We start from the raw sequence: 25,644 nt of genomic DNA, 5'->3' as shown, positions 1-25,644 counted from the left end.
GTGTATATTCAAGAATATCCATTGTGTGTATATATTCACTGGAAATCAGAGTATATACTTTTCTTGAAAACTTTTCTTGAAAATTTTTCTTTTTTTTTTTTTTACTATCCTGAATACCTAACAAGGTGAGAATAGTGAAATGCCAGGACTAGATATTTATATCTGGGTCTCCCCACTCCCCATTCTGGGGGCTGAATTCAGGAACACTTTCCCAGTCAGCTACATCCCAGCCCTTCCTATTTTTCTTTTGACACAGGATCTCTCCAGGTTGCATGGAGCTGGTCTCAAACTTATGATCCTCCTGCCTTAGTCTTAGTCACTGGGATTACAGGCATGCACCACTGCATTCCCTGTAAAGACCACTGTGGTTCTCTATTTGAATATGATAATGCTCATCTTTAAGTGATTTGGTGTGTGTTTGTATTGCAGTTTACGTATGAAGTGTTCCCCAAAAACTCATGTATGAGACAGTATAAGAAATTTTAGAGGTAAAATGATTGGGTTATGAGAGTGTTAAACTAATCAGTGCATGGATCCTCTTGAATAGTTAACTGGGTGGCAGGTAGGTATGGCCAGAGGAAGTAGGTAAGTCACTGGGGTATATACTTTGTCCCTGGTGAGCAGAACTCTCTCTGCTTCCTGCTTGCCATTTCCTGAACTAGTTTTCTCTACCATACCCTTTCACCATGATGTTCTGCCTCTCCTTGGGCCCAGAGCAATGGAGATGGCCATCTATGGACTGAGACCTTTGAAAACTAAAACAGTTTGTGTTTAAGTCATAACTTGAATTTGGATGCAGAACTGAAAAAAAAAAAAAGGTTCTGTGAGGTTTTGTTTTGTTTTGTTTTACATTTTCCCCCACTTTTATAGCCAGATTTTGGGTCACATTGCTTGTTACTTCGTTGCCATGGAAGCATATCCATTCCTTTTTGCTGCAATTCAGATCATATAGAAGAGTGGGTTACCTCTTTGGATGAATAGATTTAGGTCTTGGATTTCAAGGTCTTTTACCCAAATGTTGCCAATTGTATGTGTGTGTGTATGTGCACGCGCATATGTGCTTGCACTTATGTGGTTTTTTTTTTCCATTTCTTGCCTTTCTCTCACATTCTGAAGTTTATTCTCAATAGAGGTTCCATATAATTTGTAATTTTCTTTGGAATGGTAAATGTGCCATCCCAATTTTTCTTCTTATTTTATTTTATTTTATTTTAGTTATTTTATTTATTTTTTCTTTTTTTATTGGTTGTTCACAACATTACAAAGCTCTTGACATATCATATTTCATACATTAGATTGAAGTGGGTTATGAACCCCCAATTTTACCCCAAATGCAGATTGCAGAATCACGTCGGTTACACATCCACAATTCTCATTTTATTTTACATCATATTGATTGTATTTGTAGTTTGATTTTTTTTAAAAATTTGCTTCCATTATATCTTTATCTCAACTTTATCCTCTCATTTACCTTATAGCCACCCCCACCTCCAGAAATACTGTTTATATATACTTTCCTAATGCTTCTGGGAGAATCTTTTATAGGAGAAAAAGGATATTCTAAATATACCGTAAAAGCACATTTTACTGGGATAGCACCTGTGATACCAGTGACTCAGAGGCTAATACAGGAGGATCTCAAGTTTGAGGTCAGCCCGAACAACTTAGGTCCTAAGTTAGCAAAATCCTGTCTAACAATAAAAAATAAAAAGGCATTGGGATTTGCTCAGTGGTAAAATGTCCCTGGGTTTAATCCCTAGTAATGAAGGCACACACACATACACACACACACACATACACACACACACATACACACACCCCAAAACAAACAAACAAATAAACAAAAGACTTTTAATAGAGAATATAGAAAAACAATATACCCATACAATGTATACATTAAATCTGAGACTGGTGGAGATTGGGGAAAGCTTTCTAGGAAACACTAATCTTTTTTTTTTTTAATGTCACTACCCAATATCATTCCTGATTAGGATAGGGAGCCTTTTTTGCCTGTGTCCTATAGGAGGACCCTGCTGCAGTGCCCCATTGAATATTCCCTTAGTTCCTTCTCTAGATCTCGGCATTGAGATTTTGCTCTCTGTGTAATGTCCGATGAGTGTCCTGAAGAGAAAAAAACTTTTCTGGGAATTTCAAATTCTCCTACAACTCCCACAAAATGTTCTATTTTTGAATTTATTTAATACTATTCATACTTAAGAGGCATTGTATAGATGCTTCACACCCTTAGCATCTCCAGCTCTGTCATACCCACAGAACATCATCATTTAAAGAACAAAGGAAAGCCTCAGGACTATTCCCATGATATGCTCCAAAAGAAAAAATTAAACTATAGTGACAAATGGCCCTAAAATGTCAATGGCTCACAAAATAGAGTCTACTTCTTATTCATGGGTCTTGTCCATGTCATTTTTACTCCAACCCAGCCCTATTTTGTATTTTAGTTAGAGACAGGATCTCACTGAGCTGCTAAGCATCTTGCTGTTGCTGAGGCTGGCTTTGAACTCTTGATCCTCCTGCCTCAGCCTCCCCAGCTACTGGGATTACAGGCATGTGCCAGCACATCCAGCTGACAGGCCACTTCTCAACAAACATGAAATCAAAAGTTAATACAATGATAAAGTGCTAGAAGAAAGTGATCATCTCTCTAGAATTCTGTTCAGGGAATATATCTTTCTATAGAAAAGGAAAAATAAAACTTTCGATCCTCTTGCCCCAGCCTCCCTAGCCGTTGGGATTACAGACGTGCGCCACCATGCCTGGCTATGGAGTCTATTCTTAACCTCAGTTATAACATGGATCCCTTTGTCAGTCCAGTGAAGCCTAAGAACTTTACTCAGAATGGTTTAAAACACATAAAGTAAGATAATGAGGGAAGCAACTTACATTGAAAATAAAGATGCTATTATTTTTCTATTCAAGTTTCTGGATGCTTGGGAGGAAATGGGAGGGAATGTGGGGATGAGTGTCCCCAGTGTGGTGCAAGTTATTTAACATCTTCAACATCCAAGACCAACGCTGATGAGCAGCCCCTATTTGGGACAGAAAAGAGACTAGGTGAACCATAAGGTGGTTCTTAAAACATTGGCTTATAAATGACATTCTTCACTCACATCTCATTGGCAAAAGAAGGTCACACACACTTGTGTTTAACAGGATAAAGAAACATAATTCTTCCATTGAGAGTGGTGGAGTGAGGGTGGAGTGGATATCAGACAGTTTGCCATAAAGGTACATAATCTGTTACACACCTGGTGCTAAATTGTTCCATTGTTACTCCCTTCCTTTGGACTCTTCAAAGTCAGGGAATAAAAGACCAGCTATTCCCAAGGAGAAATTCTGATCAAGTCTCCCTGCCCCAACCCATGCTCTTCTGATCTCAACATTTAGCTGCCAAGTTGGTGAAATGGAAGAATGGACTCACAGGTCAGACCTTCCCTGCCAATAACCCTCAGAGTGACAATAGGCAAATAGCTTGACCTCTTTAAGCCTAAATTATCTCCATATAAAATCTTAATGATCCCCACTTTATAAGGATGTTGAAGATGTTAAATAAAATAGTCTATGAAAAGCACTTGCACCACACTGGGGACACTTATCCCCACATTCCCTCCCATTTCCTCCCAAGGGTCCAGAAACTTGAATAGAAAAATAATAGCATCTTTATTTTCAATGTAAGTTGTTTCCCTCACTATCTTACTTTATGTGTTTTAAACCATTCTGAGTAAAGTTCTTAGGCTTCACTGGACTGACAAAGGGATCCATGTTATAACTGAGGTTAAGAATAGACTCCATAGCCAGGCATGGTGGCGCACGTCTGTAATCCCAACGGCTAGGGAGGCTGGGGCAAGAGGATCGAAAGTTTTATTTTTCCTTTTCTATAGAAAGATATATTCCCTGAACAGAATTCTAGAGAGATGATCACTTTCTTCTAGCACTTTATCATTGTATTAACTTTTGATTTCATGTTTGTTGAGAAGTGGCCTGTCAGCTGGATGTGCTGGCACATGCCTGTAATCCCAGTAGCTGGGGAGGCTGAGGCAGGAGGATCAAGAGTTCAAAGCCAGCCTCAGCAACAGCAAGATGCTTAGCAGCTCAGTGAGATCCTGTCTCTAACTAAAATACAAAATAGGGCTGGGATGGGGCTTGGTGGCCCTTTGCCCCTGAGTTCAATTCCAGCTCCCCTCTCCATCACCAAAAAAGAAGAGAATCCATGTGTCTAGTGACAGTCTGTAGATGGTACCATAATTATTCTGTTAGACAAAGAAAATTGTTTCTTTAGGGAGGCAGTGGGTTTGAGAGATAGCAAGTGAAGTGTGTTTTATCTCAGCAAAATAAATAGATAGATGTAGATATATAGATATAGATATAAAATATATTTTAATCAAAATTTAGCCCCATTGCTTACTAGTCATAAGATCCTGGGCAAAACAGTTAGCATATCTGAGCTTCCATATTCTCATCTATATAACAGGGTTACTAACTAAATTTGGTGAAGATTAAATTAGATGTTTATTAAAAATCAAATAGTTATGATTTGTGCATTAGCCTGTACAATGAGTACTTGCCTATGGCTTCTGCTGCCTGTGGTTTAAACATGCTAGGGAGCCAGTGTACTTTTGTATATGAAAAGACCTGGTAAAACATTCTGGGAGGTATTCAGGATTCGTCTTTTTGTCTCTGGATATCTTGATTGTTTAGGAAGCAGCATAAGAAATCTAACTTAAAGCATATCATTGTGTAGCCTATATCCTGACAATCTTTTCATAGGCAATAGATCCTTGCCTCTTTATTCCCACTTTCCTTTCACATCTCCCAGCTTCCTACATATTTTGCTGTCTAAATAGAGCCTGCCAAGGTTCCCTCTTCTGTCACTGCCTGTTGTTATGCAGCTGGAGAGGTTTTGCAGAATGACATTTCCCTCCTGCAGTGCTTACTGTGGCCCATTTAACATGCAACCCTCACATCTCTCCTAACCCCTTCTTACTTTCTAAAGGAGGAAAAACTCAAACCCCAGCCTCTCATGAAGCAATTCTGAACACACAGAGCCCTGGCACTACACACTGAGGCCAGCACTAAACTTCAGTAATGATTCAGATCTCCCTTGTTTCTGGATCATTCTCTAATATTCCCAGATAAAAATCTGCTTGTCTTCTTCATTCACTGTCACACATCTTTCCCTCTATCCCTTCTAAAACCAAGGTATTTATGCCAACTCCAATTCACCAAATATTTTTAGCTTTCTCATATTCTAATTTAGCTCAGCAGCATTTTCTGGTATACTATCTGTGTTGTCACTGGATTGTCATTTCTCCCAGCCTGGTTGTGCCTGAAGCAGTTTCATAGCTAAATGAGGAACCCTCCAAGAAAGGGGTTTGTAATGAAAATGGAAACACCAGCATGCTCTTTGTAATCAGTTCTTTAATTCTCCACCTGCCATACCGTGGAGACGATTCGTAATTATCAGAGCAGAGAACTGAACCTCCTGTACCAGGGCAGAAAGAATGAGCTCTCTGGGAGGGCAAGTGACAGAATCTATTCTCCAGTGGGGCGGGGGACAGATATTTTGGAAAACTTTGACACAGAATCTGATATATTTGTATAACCTTTTCATGTAGAACCATGCTACAGTCAGAAAGGGGTTTTGGTTTCCTTCATTAAAAGCTTATTAAATGAAGAAATAGGACAGTGGTTTTGCTTCGGTAGATGGGGGTCAGAGAGGCGGGTCTGATCTCAGGATATTAATGTCTGCCTTCAGCCGGGGGAAATGAGCCGTCACTTGAGTTAGAGGCAGCTTTATGTGCTCATCACTAGGGATTCCCATATGTCCAGGGAACTGCAACAGTAAAAAATGGCAGAGCTCGGTAGTAGAGTGCAGAGGGCTCTCATTGGAATTCATGTCAGGAAGCTCAGCTCATTCTGCCCAGAGCAAGTCTGTTTAATGTTGATCAGCTGTCCATCTGATAAACCGAATTGATATGGGCATTCCCTCCAAGGGCTGCCCTGACAGTGACAGCCATAGCACCCAGATGTCTTATTAGGCCTTTTTTTTTTTTCTTTTCTTTTTCTGCTCTCAAGTATTTTTAACCCCTTTTGTGATACCCAAACCCAAAAGTACTCTCAAGACCTGAATAAGGATGCCTAGCTAGACTTTCTGTTTCTCTAAAGAGAAGATCTCAGTATAGCTATTTCCAGAAACCAGATACTATTAGTTAACCACCTTTCTCTTCTTCATAATAGGCCTCTGATTGACCCACAGGATAATTATATGTTGACAGTGTCAAGTTTGGCTGAGTTATTCACAGGGTCTTTTAAATGTTCCTAAAAGTAGCAGTTTGCCAGGGTTGGTTATGCTTTGTTAAAGTAATTTCATAGATATGTTCATTGATCACTAAACTGAACTTTATTACGTAATACAAATTTCATTTTGGTTGGCTAATTTCTGGAGGTAAATATGGTGACTTCTTGCTGGGTCTCAACATTCCTCTGCTCTTGCAAGCATGACTACCACCACCTAAGGTAACTCACCTCTGTATGGTAGGTATGGAGGGAATTAGTTATGCAACACGTCAATACTGAGCTTTTTCTTTTGGAAATAAATGAGGGCAGGGGAGGAATAAATAAACTGTGTTAAACTTTGATTATTTAAAAATTATATTCTGGAAAACTGCCAGCAGTTTTAAATTACAGCATTTAAATTCTTTACATGGGAGAATTTTGTTTTAAAGGTTTTTGTTGAAGTACTACTTAAGATGTTTTTGTCTTTTTCAATGTTGTTTTCCCCACTTCTAGATCTTGTGTTTTCATGGAATGGCAAGATTCTAACGGTCTCAAGTATCTACTCTCTTAGAAATGAGATCAGTGCAGAGACTTTTTATATTCTGCTTCTTTTCTATATATGATAGCGTGTTGGGTGAGCTTTCCTAAAAGGGACACTAAGCCTTCAGTGCCTGAAGTGAGTGCTAACGTGGCCAGAGCTGGTCCTTCTTTTCAGCCTTTGAACCTGTGACTTGATCACTACATGGGGTTCATCTTTACTACCATCTGCAGCTCTGTCATTTTGCCTTTAATGACTAAGATTTTTAACTTCATTATGTTGTTTTTAAAGTCAGAATTCTCATTTCCAAATTCCAAAGTGAAATAAGATTAATTTTAAATGCTATGATCACAGCAAACCTCAGATTCAAACTTCCATCTTAACCTAGGTTATCAACATGAATAAAAGGCAAATAGAAAGATCCTTCTGTTTCTTTAGATTATTGCAATTTAAATTGAATGAATCTCTTGGGACTTTGAGTCTAGCTTACTTATAAAATATTAATGTCAGTATTCAACAATTAGTTGAAAGTGATCATCACCATGGAAGATTTTTCCCTGGCATGGATTTGCAAAAGTATATGCTTTTCCTTTTTATTTATAGTGACTTTTTTTTTTTATGTCGCAGTGCTAGAAATCTAACCCAGGGCCTCACACATGATAGACAAGTACTCTAAAGCTTGATATTTTTGAAGTGTGTTTCTGGAATTCTTTTGTTCTTATGTGCTCCTAGCCCCTGCCCTCCATCTCCAGTCTTTACCCTTATGGAACTTTCATTCAGTGAGACCATGGGTAGAAAAGCAAAGCAAAGTAGGTAGCATGTCAGATGGCAATAAGTCTGTAGAAGGGAAAAAAGCAGGAGACAGTGATGAGGAATAGTGACGGGGGGGGGGGGGCAGCAGGTTGCTCTTGTCAATGGAGTTGTTTGGGAAGTCCTTACTTATGAGAGGTACACTTTTGCAGAGACCTGAAGGGGATGAGTGACAAAACTTTGTAGATATATAAGAGAAGTACAGCGCAGAGAAAAGGGTAAAGACCCTGAGGCAAGAACAGGCTTGGCATGTTTAAGGAATAACAAGGAAACTGGTATAGGAGAGAAGGGGGAGTGGATTTGGAGGGAATGAAGTCAGTGAGGTAAAGGATAGAGAAGTTGTGGCAGGTTAGTTATATTGTACCATGGAGTTCATTATAGAAACTTTTGCCAGTGAGTGAGATGGGGAGGGTTTTTGAGGAGGGTTTTAAGCAAAAGAGCAATGAACTTGATGGTTTCTTCACTTTCCTGCTTGTCTCACTTCTGCTAGCATTTTACCAGTCACTTCAGTTTCACATCTAAAAAGTGTCTTCTAACTAAAGCATCAACTGCTGCCCAAGGTTTCCGGCCTGCTGGTCTACTAGCCTTCCCTGTGGAGTTAGGGATTGTCAGTCCACAGAATCACATGAGCCAGTTCCTTGAAATACATCTCTTTATATTTATCTGTAAATTTATCATTCTACTGGTCTGTGTCTCTGGAGAACTCTTGTGATTTAAAAAAAAAAAAAAGGAAATTCTATTCATCCTCCATATTCAGTCACACAGCAGTAGTGGTCTCCACCCCCCTTATCCACGGTTTTGCTTTCTAAGATTTCAGTCAGCCGAAGTCAATTGTGGTCTAAAATTACTCAATGAACATTTTCAGAAATAAATAATTCTTATGTTTTCAGTTGCAAGCCATTCTGAGTAGTGTGATGAAATCTTCTGCTGCCCCACTTTGAAATAACCACGATGTGAGTCATCACTTTGTCCATGTATACACACTATATATGTTACCTGCCTGGTGGTCACTTAGTAGCCATCTTAGTTATCAGATCAACTGTCACAATATTACAAGTAGCCCTTATTATTATTAAGCATCATTCAACCTTATTTTACTTAATATTGGCCCAAAGTGTAAAAGTAGTGATGCTGGCAATTCCAGTAGACCAAAGGGAAGCTATAAAGGTCTACTTCTAAATATCATCTCACATCAAGAAGAAGAAGGGTGAGTATAGTACAATGGGATATTTTGAGAGAAACTGCATTCCCATACTTATTATTATAGTATGTTATTATAATTATTCTATTTTATTATTAATTATTGTTAATCTCTTACTGTGCCTAATTTATAAATTAAATGTATCATGGGTATGTATGTATTTATAGGGTTTGATAGTATCCATGACTTAGGTATCCACTGAGGGTCTTAGAACATATCTCACAAGGATAAGGGTGATATCCAATTCTTCCATCAAAGTATCTAATGTCACTCTGTTCATGTTGTCACTTTCTTTTTTTATTATTTATTTATTTATTTTTTTTTATTGGTTGTTCACAACGTTACAAAGCACTTGACATATCATACTTCATACATTAGACTGAAGTGGGTTATGAACTCCCAATTTTACCCCAAATGCAGATTGCAGAGTCACATCGGTTACACATCCACAATTTTACATAATGCCCTATTGGTAATTGTTGTACTCTGCTCCCTTCATGTTGTCACTTTCGAGTACACATTCTAATCATGAAACTCCTAAATTACTAGTAAGGTAGAAACAACTTTGTGACATTATGGGTTGGCAAAATGTCATGTAAAACCAGGGATAAATTTCTTACAGAACTATTTAAACAGATTAAGTTTCCTCATATAGTCATCAGCTCTTTGTGACTGGAAATATTCATACAGGTTGAGTGATTTGCTGAGTGGGAGCTTGAACTAGAGTTCTCTGAAGTCATGCTGTACTATCCCCATCTTTTCAACATTCTGTACATTCTGGATTATGCTGGCATATTCCATTTCTTGAAATATAAATTTCATCTGAGTCTTCATGCTGAGCTCTTCAATGGTTCCACACTAGAATTTAGAAAAACTTGAATTCCTTGCTATATTCAAGGCCTTCTTCCATTCACAACAATAGTTTCATCTCTGCTCCTCTCCTTTAGATGGGCTAACCTGCCATTGTCTAGCAAACATCCCATTCTTACCTACAAATTTCAATCTTTGCTTGTTCTGTGTTTGTAACCTTTAAAAAGCTTAAATATTAAAAAAATTGCTGTTTAAAAGTTTATAATCTCAGCATCTACCTTTGCTGTCTCCCATCTGTTTTCTTTCCTTTCTTCTCCTTGTCCTTCCTTTTATTCTCCAAAAATTAACTCATGCTATTCGTTCATCCATTTATTCATTCAACAAATAACAAACACTTACTCTTTACTAGGTACTGGTATACATATTTGAGATACAGTAATGGAAAAAAAATCATAGCCTTCATGGAGTTTACATGCTTCAATTTGTTTTATATACTTAGCAACATACCATGGACAACTTTCTAAGTCAGTAGATGTAGATCTGCCACATTCTTTTTAATTGCTACTTAGTATTGCATTAGTGAACATTTAGATTGTTTCCAATTTTTGGCTGCTAACCAAGCTATGTAATATATATTAGTAAAACCAAACATGTTTATGTGTATATAAAATTTTGCTGTTATTTCAATGAGATATCATAAGTCAAGGGTATCCACATTTTTATTTTATCAGATATCATATTTTCAGTTACCAGGAATTGTAGCAATTTAAAATCCAACAGTGGATCAGAGGAAATTTTCCCTATTAGTGGTTGCCTTCAAGGGTCAGGCTGTTCAAGTGGTTTTAGAAATGGTAGAAACTGATGAAATGATGAGCAAAGTTCCAAAGGCTTCCAGATTCTGTTTATTTTTTTTTAATATTAATTGACAAAGAGTATGCCTGTGGACTTCATTTGTCTTGGAGCATCACTAAGACCCTCTACCCACACTCACTGAAATGGTATCTTCTTAATCTTTTTCATTTCTTCAAAGCTAACAAATTAAAAATATTACTTCACTACTATTATAATACTCCTTTCCTAAATTATTTGTGAGTTTGGGCATCATTTTATATGGATTTTGGACATTTATGTTCCCTTTGGAATTACCTTTTTGTCTCCTTTCCTCTTTTGCTATTAAGCTGTTTATCTTTTCTTATTAATTTTGTCCAATTTGGACAAATTCCACACATTTTTAATATAAATCTTTTGTGTATGTTGCAAACACTTTACTTCCTACAATAGCTTCATAAGAAGTTTAGAATCTAAAATAGCAGGTCATATTTTTTTCCAAAAATTTCTTTTTAATTTTAAAATTTATTCTTCTGATGTGAACAAAAAAATTAGTTTTCTGGTTTAGGGGCTGGGGTGGTATCTTAGTGGTAGAACACTTGTCTCACACATGTGAGGCACTGGGTTCAATCCTCAGCACCACATAAAAATAAATAAAGATATTGTATTCATCTACAACTCAAAAAATATTTTTTTAAAAAATTAGTTTTCTGCTTTAGAAAAAGTTTTAGGATTCAAAGAAAATTATTGTATCCCGGGCCTGGTGGCACAAGCCAGTGGCTCAGGAGGCTGAGACAGTAGGATTACAAATTCAAAGCCAGCCTCAGCAAAATCGAGGCAACTCAGTGAGACTCTGTCTCTACATAAAATACAAAATAGGGCTGGAGATGTGGCTCAGTGATTGAGCGCCCCTGAATTCAATCCCCAGTACCAAGAAAGAAAGAAAGAAAATTACTTTAAATAAATGATTCTTGCCTACCATTTTAATACTTTTAGAAAGACACTAAATTTTTGTACATGTTGTGTTTGGGATTTTTTTTTTTTTTGTGGGCATCGTTATTACTATATTTTATTTTTTATTATTATTTTATTGTTGGTTGTTCAAAACATTACATAGTTCTTAATATACCATATTTCACAGATTGATTCAAGTGGGTTATGAACTCCCATTTTTACCCCGTATACAGATTGCTGTGTCACATCAGTTACATTTCCATTGATTTACAAATTGCCTTTCTAGTGACTGATGTATTCTGCTGTCTATCCCATTCTCCGCTATCCCCCCTCCCCTCCCCTCCCCTCCTTTTCAAATGATATGCAGTGAGCCCATGCGTTAGAATCGAAGAGCCTTGGGCGTGAATCCAGTTCTGCTGTTTACTAGCTATGTGAACTTGAGCTAGTTATTTAGCGTGCCAGCCTTGCCCTTCTGTGCACTGGTGATATTGCTTATCTCAAAGAGTTCTGGTCTTACATTATTTGACTTATTAATAAGTTAATTGAGTTATTCTTCCAAATATATTTCACTCAACACCTAGTATATAGTACTTAATTGGCTCAAACTTATTAATTTATTAAGTAGTAGCTATAATCACCACTAGGCATTTTTTAAAATAGGGTATTTGAAGTATTTTCAGATGAAATGACATGATATCTGGCATTTACTTCAAAATAATCTGAAAGGGGAATGTGAATGTAATTTAAACAGGGTTAGCCTTAAGTTAGTAATTCTTGAAGCCAGTGTGGTCCATAGAGAATCTATTATTTTTATTCATGTATGTTTGAAAAGTCTCAAAATTTAAAAAAAATTAAAAGCATCTTTAGAAGCTGTTGAAAATAACAAAGTTTAAACATTTTTTTATTTCTAAGTAGAATACTATGTAAATATTATTGTCTATACTTATCTGTATTTTTTTAAATCCCTCAGAAGGAAGAAAGAGAAAAAAATAGAGAAAGAGGTTCTGTTTTTGTTTTCTTTTTAACCTCTTTTGTGTATGTGGTAAAACACAATTGACCCATCTACTATTTTAACAGCAACTTAAATGTAAAACATTTACATTATTATAAGTTATTATAAGAAACAATTTTTAATATATTTTTAGTTGTTATAGACCTTTATTTTTTTCATATGTGGTGCTGAAAATCAAACCCAGTGCCTTACACATGCCAGGCAAGTGCGCTACCGCTGAGCCACAGCCACAGCCCATAAGAAACAATTTTTAATAATTAAAACTATTCATCAGCAGACATGGCTCCTATAAGGTAGTTATCACTCACACCCGGAAGGGGCTGATTGGAAGCTAACTGACCTCTGGGTCACTTCCAATTATGATGCTATAAACCTGACTTTAGTTTATACCATTCCTTTTCTTTTGAAAATATGATAGCAGTCCCCTGTAGCCTTTATAAAAATGATTTCTACATAAAAAGATATTTAACAAATATTTATAGGCTAGGAAAGTAGATAGTATAATGTACAGTGTAGTGTGAGAAGAGGGGGTAGGGAGATGGATGGCTAGAGAAATAATTACAGTAAAATATGATTAATGACTGAGCTGTATTCAGAGGCCTTTAAGCACAGAAGTTAATTCTGGAGAAGTGAGGGAAAGCTTCACAAAAGAAATGACATATGAGCTGATTCTTAAAACTTCTTTAAACAAAAATATATTGGTTACTTACTCTACAGCAGCAAAAGTTGTATGGTACCTTCATACTGTGGACCTCTGTAGAGATATAAAATAGAACAAGGAGGTTTTTTACTTGTAAAAAAACATGGAACTCTCTGAGAGGTAACATTAGGTGAAAAAAACCAGAGTGCAGGGATATGACTTAAAATATCTGCACCGTAGTTGTGGTACAATTTTTATTGACTGTATCTTTCAGGAATTTATTTGGCTGCATATTACAGGATTCTAACAAACAGTAATTTCAAAGAGTAGCTGAAAATTGTTTATCTCAGAAAACAGAAAGCTGGGGGGTGGGTAGCTCAGTGGAAGAGCATTTGCTTAGCATGCACAAGGTCCTAGGTTCACTCCCCAGCACAAGAAAAAGAGAATGAAAAGAAACAAGAAATCTGGAGGTGGGCTTATCAGCAGATACAGCCCTCAAAGGAGTCCTTGAGGGCTTAAGTTTCTCCTTTCTTCCTGTTCTGCCATCTCTCTTCCTGCTCTACCATCCTTAGCTTGGGGCTATCTTTAGGATCCTTGAGTCTCTACTGGGCCTCTGAGCAGTTGGGCCATATTCTAAACAAGAAGAAAGAGTGTACCCAAAATGCCAAAGGTACACACCAGCTGAATCTGTCTCTTTGTATCAGGAACTTAGTAGGCTTCTCAGAAACCCCACCTAGTGGACTTCTGTTCAGTTTGATTGGCAAGAATTTGTCACATCTAGGTGCAGATTTGGGGAGGTGTTTTTTTAAGTGAGTGCATTACCACTCCAAAGATAGTCAAAGGTATGTTGGTGGTGAGGAAGGGAAGAATGGGTAGGTAACTGGCAATGTCTGCCATTCTTATTTCAGAAGTTTATGATGCTAAAAAATTTGCAGAAATGTTAGAGGAAAATGAACAAATCAAAAGCAGATGAAGTTGTTTAACATATAATTGAAAGTGATTTGCTGGAAGTTCTTTTAAAAACATTGATTAATTTTAAGTTCTTTTTTTTTAAAATTATATTTAAGTTGTAGTTGAACACAATACCTTTATTTTATTTTATTTATTTATTTTTATGTGGTGTTGAGGGTTGAACCTAGGGCCTCGAATGTACTAGGCAAGCACTCTACCACTGAGCTACAACCACAGCCCCAATTTTGAGTTCTTTCAATGTGGTCATTATTTCTTTTTTATTCTTTATTTTTTTTAATATATTTTAGTTGTAGGTAGACACAATGCCTTCATTTTTATTAATTTATTTGTATATAGTGCTGAGGATTGAACCCAGTGCCTCATCCATGCTGGGCAAGCGCTCTACCACTGAGCCACAACCCCAGCCCAGTAATTATCTTTTTACTCAAATTGCTTAACACAAATGATATTTATTTGTAGCATTTTTCCAAATCACTTAGCATGAGATATACCAAAGAGGAATAAAATATATATATATATATATATAGATAGATAGATAGATAGATAGATAGATAGATAGATAGATAAAATGGTATGATGATGTTTATTTAATATGATTTTTTAATCCAGTGTATTGAAAGTTCATTAGATTGCTTAAGGTAGCTTAAAATAGTAATAAGATAATGAGAAAAAAATTCTCCCAGATTTTTTCATACTTTCACTGCTTCTCTGCTGTATACTAAATAGGATTTTTGGATAATGTCATCAAGAGTTATTTATCTGATAACAAAATCTGAGAAGTTGAGAATATAATACTGTTACAGAGCTGGGGCCTTCCAAGAAACTGAGGCAGCACAAAGAACTCCCCCTTCAAACCTGATTTTTGCAACCAAATCAGATTTTAGACAATGTCATTCAGAATAAGAGGAATAAGTTTATTTTTTATTTGTTTTTTTAAAAGAAGAATTTTTTATAACTTATTTTTTAATTTTTTTATTTTTTATGTGGTGCTGAGGATTGAACCCAGTGCCTCATAGGTGCTAGGCAAGCGCTCTACCATTGAGCCACAACCCTTGCCCAGAAATGAATTTATTGAAGGGATAGGAAAAGGAAAGGGGAAATGCTCAAGGGAGAAAGTGTGTCCTGTCAGAGAGGAGAAGAACAATGTCCCTTTCCTGCACTCCAGCTTTATTGGGGATCCCAGAGAAGTTTCCAGAGTCCCGCCCAGGTCTACCTCTTGACTTTTGACTGGCAGCAAGATCACATCAGACTTTCAAGTCCCCACTGTCATGGCAACTCTAAGTCATCTTGGCCTATGCTGACCTTACATTCTTAACAGATTTTATGGTTAAAAGGAACTATCCTTGTTTCCCAGAATTTCAGGATCTGGTCACAAAAGTCTCCTGGGTTCCTCTTATCAACATTTCTGCATTTCTCCTGCAGTTAACAGGTAGTTTGCTGAGGAATCTGGCATATCCTGTCCACTTAGGTCATGCAAGGCTGCAGGTAAATTGCTTCTTAGAAAAGAAAGCATGTGGGGATCAACACAGTGGGCCCATTTTATAAAATAATTTTTTTAACTTTGTGTTCCTGCCATTTCACATCTGTCTGTCCCCTAACAATACTAGATAATGGAATTATAAAACAGATTTTAGATGACCAGCCACTTTATTTCTATTTCTTACAGAAAAATAAGTACCAATAATAGCAGTAGTTTTGTGTCTTTTTTAACAATTAGCTGCTACTCTGGTGGTTTTGTTGTTGTTGTTGTTTATTTGTTTGTTTTAATTGATGAATCTTAGAATTAGGGAGCAGGAAGGAATTTGTTTATCTAGCACTCTTCTTTTCAGTGATAAGAAGACCAAGGGAGTTTGCCCCTAGCTATCTCATGTAATAGGCAGAAGTAGAAATGTCATTGAGATTCCTGACTGGGCTAAATCAGTTGATTTGGTTCTAAGCATATAATTTAGAAACAACTTGATTACTTTATTCAGTTATTCTGCACAATAAAAGAGCCAAACTTGTTCTTAATATACTTTCTCCTAGTAAAGTTTCTTTCCGTGGTACTTAAAAACTGGGGGTGAAAACTGGACAGATTTTTGATGAACATTGGTAACATTGGTAACTTTGGCTTATTTCCCCTCTCCTTCATTTACTATTTGGGAGGTAAATAGACACTTGAAATTATCATTGGTCACTATGACAAAGTGACTGAGTGCCAGCTTTCTCCTTTTCAAACTCCATGTTCTCAATCAAGTATTTAACCTCCCCAGACCTGCTATCATTAGAATCACAAGTAGATAATATAAATGAGTTCTTTCTGTAAATGTTGGGCCCTATACAATCTGATGGGTTTTCACTTTTAGTATTATCATTGTTTTTGTTACTACTGACCGTGGCATTTAAAAGTTGCTATTAATTTAATGAATGCTCTTTTATGTTTATAGATGTCTTTATTAAAAGCTCACAATTACTTATTTTCTTCCTCAGGGTAATTCAAAACACCTACAGCTTCTTGCTTGCCTAGTGATTACTTTTCTTTCCCAAACTAAGCCTCATGAGAGATTTATCCAAATGCTTAACCCTTTTGAGTTTTATGCTTGCCCATAATTTAATTGTGTGATTTTATTTTTGAAATGTGACTATGGATTTTTTTTTCAGTGAATGGTTTTGTAAACTAGAAAGCATTTTCAAGATAGTAATAAGATGTACTTTTATTCCTTTCTTTTAGTTGTTTTTTTAAAGGATGATTTTATTTATTTTTTTAAATGAGGACATGAATGTGATACCTCATTTTTTTTAAGAGAGAGAGAGAGAGAGAGAGAGAGAGAAAGAGAGAGAGAGAGAGAGAATTTTAATATTTATTTTTTAGTTTTCGGTGGACACAACATCTTTGTATGTGGTGCTGAGGATCGAACTCGGGCCGCGTGCAAGCACGCTACCACTTAAGCCACATCCCCAGACCCTAAAGGATGATTTTAAATGTTAGCTCTGCTCTTAAAAAAAAATGTTTTCTGTTAACTTCTCAATAGTCTTATAAGCATCTATCCTTAATGATTTTCTTGGGGATGTAATGAGATTTTAATCTAACCATGAATTTACTTTTTTCTTAGAAACTGTTTCACTCACTGGTTCATCTCCTTTCCATATTCCTGCAGTTTATAATCAAGTGCTATATGTCTACTGGGTCATCTTTACACATTCTCTATAATTTTTTAAACAAAGGAAATGAACTAGAGATATGTTTTTTGATATTACCAAGTTGTTTGACTCCTTTGTTTTTAATTATATTTTATGTAATTATTATTTAATAGTTGCTCAATAAGTACTATATTTGAGAAAAGGGGGGCAAGTGTTTGTTATTTGATGTATTTATTCTTCTCCATGTCCAAAGGAGGTCTGAGGTCAAGCCCTTTTGTCACATTTGCCTTGGACCTTTGTAATATCTCTCTACTCTTACTATCCACTTTTTCAGATTTTTTTCCACATTACCACCTTCGGGATATTCTTCCTAAATTATTAAAGCATATATATCATCCCTCTTCTCTAAAGCATTGCCTTTGTAATAAAATACAAACCCTTTAACCTGCTCTAACCTACCTCCAGATTCCAATTTCTCACTTAACCCTCATGCTTTGTATTCTAACCAAACTAACCTCCTCATCCTCACCACATTTTCTAGCCTTGCCTTCCCTAGGCCTTAAGTCCTGGTCTTCCTTATTTATGGGTTCCTAACGCCTGCTGTTGTCTCTGCTCTTTCTCTCCAGCTATGGAAATCCTACTTTATCTTTCAAAGCCTAGCTCTCATTAGGTTCTTTGAGGTATATTTGGGAGGCAGCCTAGGTAGTAGAAATAGATGGGATTTTAGGGTCTCTTTTCCATTGTTGCATAACAAACCGACTCAAACCTTAGTAGTTTAAAACAACCATTTTTTCTCATAATTCTGCAGGTTGAGTAGACTGTTCCTCTGCTGGTTTCTCCTGGGTATATTTTTGTGGCCTGGTAAAACAGCCAGGGGCTTAGCTGGGCTCCAATGACTATACTTCTCTCCATGTTGTTTTTCATCCTCTGGGAGGCTGTACTAGGTTTCTTAACATGTAGTCTCAGGGCAGCATTCCAAGAAGGCAAGTCCCAATGCAAAACACTTACCAAGCCTGTTTGACCCTTGCCTGCTGATGTCCCCTTGGCCAGACAAATCATATTTATCAAACTTAGAGTCAATCAAAGAGGAGACTACATATGGCATGGAAACCCAAAGAGATGGTTTATTATTGGTAAGCTGTCTGCCCCTGGCTACAGTGATTCATATTCTTTCCATGGGCATAATGTGCTGCCTCCTAAGATCCCTAAGACTCACCTATTTCCTGGCATCAAGTTCAAAGTCTATTATCTCATCATTTGCACTAGGTCTAGATGTGGATGTGGCTCCCTGGATACAACTCCTCTTAACTCAGGAATCTAGAAACTAAAAGAACAAGTAGTCCACCCCACCACTGCCACCTCATATCCAGTATACAATATTGAGGCAGAAACAAATTAACCAATAGTCACAATAGTCACTTCATTTTTTAATATTGATTTTTTAGTTATAGGTGGGCAGAATATCTTTATTTTATTTTTATGTGGTTCTGAGTCTCAAACCCAGTACGTCACATGTACTAGGCAAGCGCTCTACCTCTGAGCCACAACCCAGCCCCCACTTCTGTTTTTTAAAAAGGAGTAATGAGGGCTGGAGATATAGCTCAGTTGGTAGAGTGCTTGCCTTGCATACACAGGCCCTGGGTTCAATCCCCAGCATCATTAAAAAAAAAAAAAAAAGGAGTAATGAGAGGTACACAGTAATCATTGGTCCAGAGCAATGCTGAAATTCAGCTGGGCAGTGAGCAAGGAATGCTTCATGATTAGGGCCCAGTCCTACTCCCTAGAATTTATTTCCTAATCCACCTCTTTATGGCTCTTGACTCTGCTTTCTGAGCTATCTTCCCTTTTTGGTAAGAACTGGCTCCTATCTATAGCTGACTAGCTATCGACCTGCTTTTTGTCCAAAAAGCTGGAGATCCAGAAACTCCTTTTCCCCCTCTTCTTAAACTGTTACTTTTAACCCAAACTCATAACTTCTTTAAATTTTTTTTTGAGATTCTGATTGGCCATTCTGTACCCTAAAAGCCTTATTCATAATTCATTGTTGAGACAGACTCTCCACTTTGAACTGACAATGAGGCTGCAGTGGAACAGTACCCTTAAAATTCATAGATGCTCTTTTGTCTGAGAGCTCTCCCAGTCACCACTTTCAGTTTTTTGGGTCTTTACAAAGGGTCTTATGGCCATGCCATAAGTTACTCCGTGTACAAAATGGTTTTCCCACTTGTTTTACTACCTTATAGCACAGTATGTCCCTTCTTAGTCCTCTAGGAGTAATTTCTTCAATGTCTTTTCAGCCCATACAAAGGTTTGCCATTTTTTCACCCTTCACTTCTAACACTCAAAGCCATTGATATGTAGTTTAAGTTTTGATTACAGCAACACCTCACTATTAGATATACCAATTTCTGTGTTGCATATCTATTGTTGCATAGCAAACCACTCTATATTTTAGTGATTGAAAACAACCATTTTTATTTCTAACCATTCTATAAGTTGACAGGGTGGTTCTTCTACCTAGGGTCATGTGATTCCTGTGACTGCCTTAGATAAACCTAAGCTTGTCAGTTACGTGAGCATTCATTAGGCTTTGCTTGCATCGTGTTTGTTGATGTCCTAGTGACCAAGCAAGTACACGGCCAAGCCCATGGTTAATGTGGTAAGGACTGCACAGGACCATGGACCAAGAGATATAGTTCACATGAGGCCATTTGTAATGGTTAAAGTCCAGTAGATTTCCAGTTTACATTACTTTGTATCCTTGGGAAGTCATTTCACTTGTGTGCAACAATTTTTTTTATGTGCATAGAGGGGTAAATAATATCGATAATAGGGTTGTTATGATATTTTAATTTTAAGTAATTACTTGTTTATTTATTTTTGTACTGGGGATGGAACCCAAAGCTTCATGCATGCTAGGCAAGAGCTCTACCACTGAACCAATCCCCACCCTCTAATAACTACTTGTTTTTTGTGCAGTTATGAGAGTAATACTTTTGTCATTGTGCAAAATATACAAACTGTAGAAAATTATTTAAAAGAAAGCAAACATCTCCTGAAATTCCATCTAATACAACAGTATACCAGGAGCTCCTCAGGGCCTTTTCTGTCCTATTTGCCATTGTAGGGGTGTGTGTGTGTGTGTGTGTGTGTGTGTGTGTGTGTGTGTATGTACACCTTTCTCATCCTGAAAGGTAAAGTCCCTGAAAGAGGAGAACTCAACTCTGTAAATTTCATAACTTTGTATTTAGGATGATAATGCACATTAAATACTTAGCCTAATATCTGGCACAGATATATTCCCACTTAAATTGTTGTTCCGTTGATACTACCAAGGATTCTTAGAAATCTTAAAGTTATGAGAATGAGAAAAGTATCCTGAGAGCAAAATATCTAAATGGAACTGTGGAGGGTGGCTTCTCTCTGGGGATCCCAGTGAATTGTGAGATAGAGTGTAGGAGCATTATAGAGAAAGACGTTATTAAGATCCCAAAGACGTTATATAGATCCCAAACTACTCAATGGCAAGGCCTCTATTATAAATTTTTAATTAAAAAGGAATACCCCCTTCAAAGAATAATCTAGTAAATGTTTTATTGTTGAAAACTTGAAGCCTGACATTAGTAATAAAAATTATATTCTTGATACTCAAACAGATTTTATCTTTATGTTTTAGTCAAAGAAGTTTGGCAGAGATCACAGAACTTATCCATACTGCTCTCCTTGTACATCGTGGGATAGTAAATTTAAATGAATTGCAGTCTTCTGATGGACCACTGAAAGACATGCAATTCGGAAATAAAATAGCTATCCTAAGTGGAGACTTCCTTCTAGCAAATGCCTGCAATGGACTAGCCCTGCTACAGAACACCAAGGTAAAAAATGTAAGAGTTTGCTTATACCTGGATGGCCTTCAGGTGGTTCTTGGTTGGGAGATGGAGCCATAGAGGTCTCTGTGCTCTGTGCCCAACTCCCCCATGTAGATGTTCAGTAAAATGTTGTTGAAGATGATGATGGCAGTGTCAACACCAGGGAAAACTGGTAAATGCTATAAGTCAGTTTTGAAAGTAATTTTTATTTTTTTGTGATTACAGGTAAAATTCATTAATTATTATTCCAAATAAAGAATATATTAATAAGTTAAATTTATTTTTAACAATTTTTAAATTATTAAAATTAAATTATTAAAAATTATTCTAAATAAAGAATATATAAATAAATATTATCTATAATCCCAGTATCTAGTTAATATTTTCATGTATTTCTTTGTAGTCATTTGTTGGCTATTCATTTATACTTTTATATATAGGGATCATTTTTATAATATACAAGAATGTGCTTGTATATAAGGTTTTTTAATCCTATTATTGCTTTGCACCTCATATTATAATGTGGGTATTTTCCCATTCTGTTAACATTTAAAAAAAACATTTTTCATACATTTTAAATAATTGCATAATATTCTTTCATTTAGATATTATATCATTTATTTAACAAATTCTTTAGTGTTCAACATTTAGTCTGCTTTCTATTTATCACAAATTGACCTGCAGTAAATATCTTTTCACATCAATTTTCTCATTCCTGATTTTCCATTATAGATTATTTCTTTTTTAATATTTATTTTTTAGTTGTAGTTGGACACAATACCTTTATTTCATTTATTTTTATGTGGTGCTAAGGATCGAACCCAGGGCCTCCCATGTGCTAGGCAAGCACTGTACCACTGAGCCACAACTCTAGCCCCTCCAGATTATTTCTTTAAGATAAATTGAAAGGGTTTAAACATTTTCAGTATTCTTGATACATATTGTCACACTGCTTTCTGTAAAGGAGAAATATTCTTTATATATCAGGTTTATGTTTGACAACAAGAGAACATTGGCCTATGTATGTGTGGGAGGGGGTTCTTTATTATTTCTCTCATGTAAAAACATCCAGAAGTTGGTATGGTGATTCTGCAAAGTCAAGGACCCAAGCTCCTTCTATCTTACTGTTCTGCCCTCCTTATCTTACCACTTCATGGTCTAAGACAGTTGCCATCATGCCTCACTCCAGTCAATAGGAAGGAAAGAGGAAGAAAGGCAAAAATGGACAGTTCTCCTTTCCTTGAAGGTCACCTGAGTGTACATCTGGTTTGCTAAGAACAGTCTCAATGTAGGACAGCTTTCCCCAAATCCCATCTTGTTTGGCTTTTGTTCTGAATTTTCCATTTTTTAACAAGGATTTATTATCTAATTGTTACATTAGAATAAGACACAACGGGTTTGATAGATTTCCACATTGTACTTCTAGCCTCTGCTTAATTTTTGTCTAATATAAACTAATTGTACTGTGAAACCCTTACACTGTGGACATAGTTCTCATTTTAAGGTGTTATTAAATCTGAAAGACAACCAGCAGTAAGTAACTCATCTCTTTTTCACAGCCCTTTTAGACACAGTGTAATTAACACCTCCTCATTGCAGGGCAATTGCTGATCCCACAAAATACACTTAAATACAAATGTCTAGACTGAGATAACTCCTTTCTGTATTAAGTGATGAGAGAAGTTATTTGCCACTGCCGCCCTAGTTAGCTACTTGGTGTTATCAACCAATTGTACCATGATCCATGCATGGACTACAAGTCACAAAGCTGCCAGGTAGTCAGGCGTGGTGGCGCATGCCTATAATCCCAGTGGCTCAGGAGGCTGAGACAGGAGGATCATGAATTCAAAGCCAGCCTCAGCAAAAGTGAGGTGCTAAGCAACTCAGTGAAACACTGTCTCTACATAAAATACAAAATAGGGCTGGGCATGTTCCTCAGTGGTCAAGTGTCCCTGAGTTCAATCCCTGGTACAAAAAAAAAAAAAAAAAAAACTGCCAGGTACCACTGTGTAAGCTCAGTGGGAAACATAGGTTTGATGCCTGTAAAATATGTGAGAAGTCAGAGCTGGTCACTTGTGTTGTACAGCAAGTAAAAAGTAGGGTAGGCTGAGCATGCTTGCTTGTGTAGTGGAAATCTGGTAACTATTTTATGTTTTTTTACAGCACTTTGTTTTTATAAGTCCTTTTAGCAGGAGTGAGCTGAAAAAAACTAAAAATATATGTTTCATTTTTTTTAAAGTACTGCATTTTTGTGTTTTGAGAAATTTGATAAGAAACATGTAACTTGCACAAAATGTTTGTTGACATTTACTATCTACTTTAGAGGCCATAGTGATATCACTAACCACATGAAAATGAGAATCAAATTTGCTGGAGAAGTATCAGAATCTGTGGAAGCTGGTAGTTAATTTAAGATCACTGCCTAAAGATGATGATCTAACACATGCAGCACAGAAGGTATATATACATGCCACTCTAAGAGACATAATTTGTATAGATAAATAACTACTCTTCTAAGTTAATGTCATTCATTTTCAACTAGATGGTTTTATGTGCACATTGGAAAAGGGAAGCATTGGCAGAAGAACTTAGTAAATAGTTAAATAATTTCAGTTTTAGTTCAGTGTTGTCAGGTGCTTCCATTGTTAAATCATTTAAGTTAATTGTAAAAATGATTTGGATTTTTTTTCTTTCTGTCCATTCATGGGATCAAAGTAAAATTTTTATGAGTATAATCTGCCAAAGATAAACCCTTCATGAGTGACAAAGGCACCGAAAACATTCACTGGAGAAAAGATAGCCTATTCAATAAATGGTGCTGGGAAAATTGAAACTCCACATGTAACAAAATGAAATTAAGCCCTTATCTCTCAAACTGTATGAAACTCAACTCAAAGTGGATCAAAAACTTAGGCACTAGACCAGAGACCCTGTGCCTAATAGAAAAAAAAGTAGGTCCAAATCTTCACCATGTCAGCTTAAGATCTGACTTCCTTAACAAGACTCCTAAAGTGCAAGAAATAAAATTAAGAATCAATAAATGGAGTGGGTTCAAACTAAAACTTTCTTCTCAACAAAGGAAACAATAACATGAAGAGAGAGCCTGCAGAATGGGAGAAAATCTTTACCAAATGCACCTCAGGTACAGCATTAATCTCCAGGATACTAAAAAATCTTAACACCAAAAAAAAAAAACCAAATAACCCAATCAATAAATGGGCTAAAGAACTGAACAGATAGATACTTCACAAAAGAAAAAATAACAATCGATCAACAAACATATGAAAAAATATTCAAGATCTTTAGCAATTAGAGAAATGCAAATCAAAACTACTTTAAGATTTCATCTCACCCTAGTCAGAATGGCAAGAATGTTTGTATTATCAAGAATACAAACAACAATAAATGTTGGTGAAGATATGGGGGGGAAGTACATTCATACATTGCTGGTGGGAATGCAAATTTGTGCAACCATTATGGAAAGAAGTATAGAGATTCCTCAGAAAATTTAGAATGGAACTACCATTTGACCCAGGTATACCACTTCTCAGTTTATACCCAAAGGACTTAAAATTAGCACATTACAGTGACGTAGCCACATCAATGTTAATAGCAGTTCAATTCACAATAGCTAAACTACGGAACCAACCTAGATGCCCTTCAACAGATGAGTGGTTAAAAAATGTGAAATATTACTCATCCTTAAAGAAGAATGAAATGATGGCATTTGCTGGTAAATGGATGGAGCTAGAGAATATCATGCTAAGCAAAAAAAGCCAATCCCAAAAAACCAAAAGCCAAGTGTTTTCTCTGATATACAGATGCTAATTTACAATAAGTGGTAGGGGCTAGGGAAGAATAGAGTTACTTTGGATTAGGCAGATGGAAGTGAAGGAAGGGGAGGGGATATGAGTATAGGAAAAATAGTTGGATTAATTAGACATTATTACCCTGTGTACATATATAACTGTAAAACCAGTGGGATTCTACATCATGTAGAATCAGAAGAATGAGAAATTATGCTCCATTATATATGATGTATCAAAGTGCATTCTACTGTCATGTATAACTAATTAAAACAAAAATATTTTTTAAAGTTCAGTGTTGATAAAATTATGAGTTTATAATAACAGTACAAGTACAAAATTTGAAGAAGCACAGTATTTGTGGTAAAATCGATGTTCTTACTACATTAAGAAACCTATGGAGTAGCTGGAATTGGTTATGGCACACATATAATTCATAGTTTCATCCAAACATGCATTAACATTCCTCTAATTGAAATAAAATCTATTGCTACATCAAAATTCACAAATATCTCTATTGTTAGAGTTTCTGAACTATAGGATTTGGAAGATAGCTGACGTGGAGTATAAAAATATACCTCACTGGGCTCGGTGGCACAAGCCTATAATCCCAGGAGCTCAGGAGGCTGAGACAGGAGGATTGTGAGTTTGAAACCAGCCTCAGCAACTTAGAGGCACTTAGCAACTCAGCGAAACCCTGTCTCTAAATATTAAAAAGGGCTGAGGGTGTGGCTCATGGTTAAGCAACCCTGGGTTCCATCCTTAGTACAAATAAGTAAACAAATAA

The 25,644-nt window shown here is 36.4% G+C and overlaps 1 protein-coding gene across 2 annotated transcripts in view; it reads left to right on the top strand.

Annotated features, from left to right (window-relative positions):
* The window catches only part of PDSS2 (decaprenyl diphosphate synthase subunit 2), a 263,309-nt gene that overhangs the window by 136,650 nt on the left and 101,015 nt on the right, over positions 1 to 25,644 (top strand). For both annotated transcript variants that reach the window (XM_081296557.1, XM_081296558.1), the window contains one exon: positions 20,859 to 21,057. In XM_081296557.1, the coding sequence (XP_081152683.1) occupies positions 20,859 to 21,057 (199 nt within the window). The remainder of the gene's footprint in view (positions 1 to 20,858; positions 21,058 to 25,644) is intronic.

The sequence above is a fragment of the Spermophilus citellus genome (genome assembly GCF_964194105.1).
Source record: "Spermophilus citellus genome assembly, chromosome: 5".
NCBI lineage: Eukaryota > Metazoa > Chordata > Mammalia > Rodentia > Sciuridae > Spermophilus > Spermophilus citellus.
Note: the sequence above shows the minus strand (reverse complement) of the source record. Positions and strands in the feature narration are given on the sequence as shown.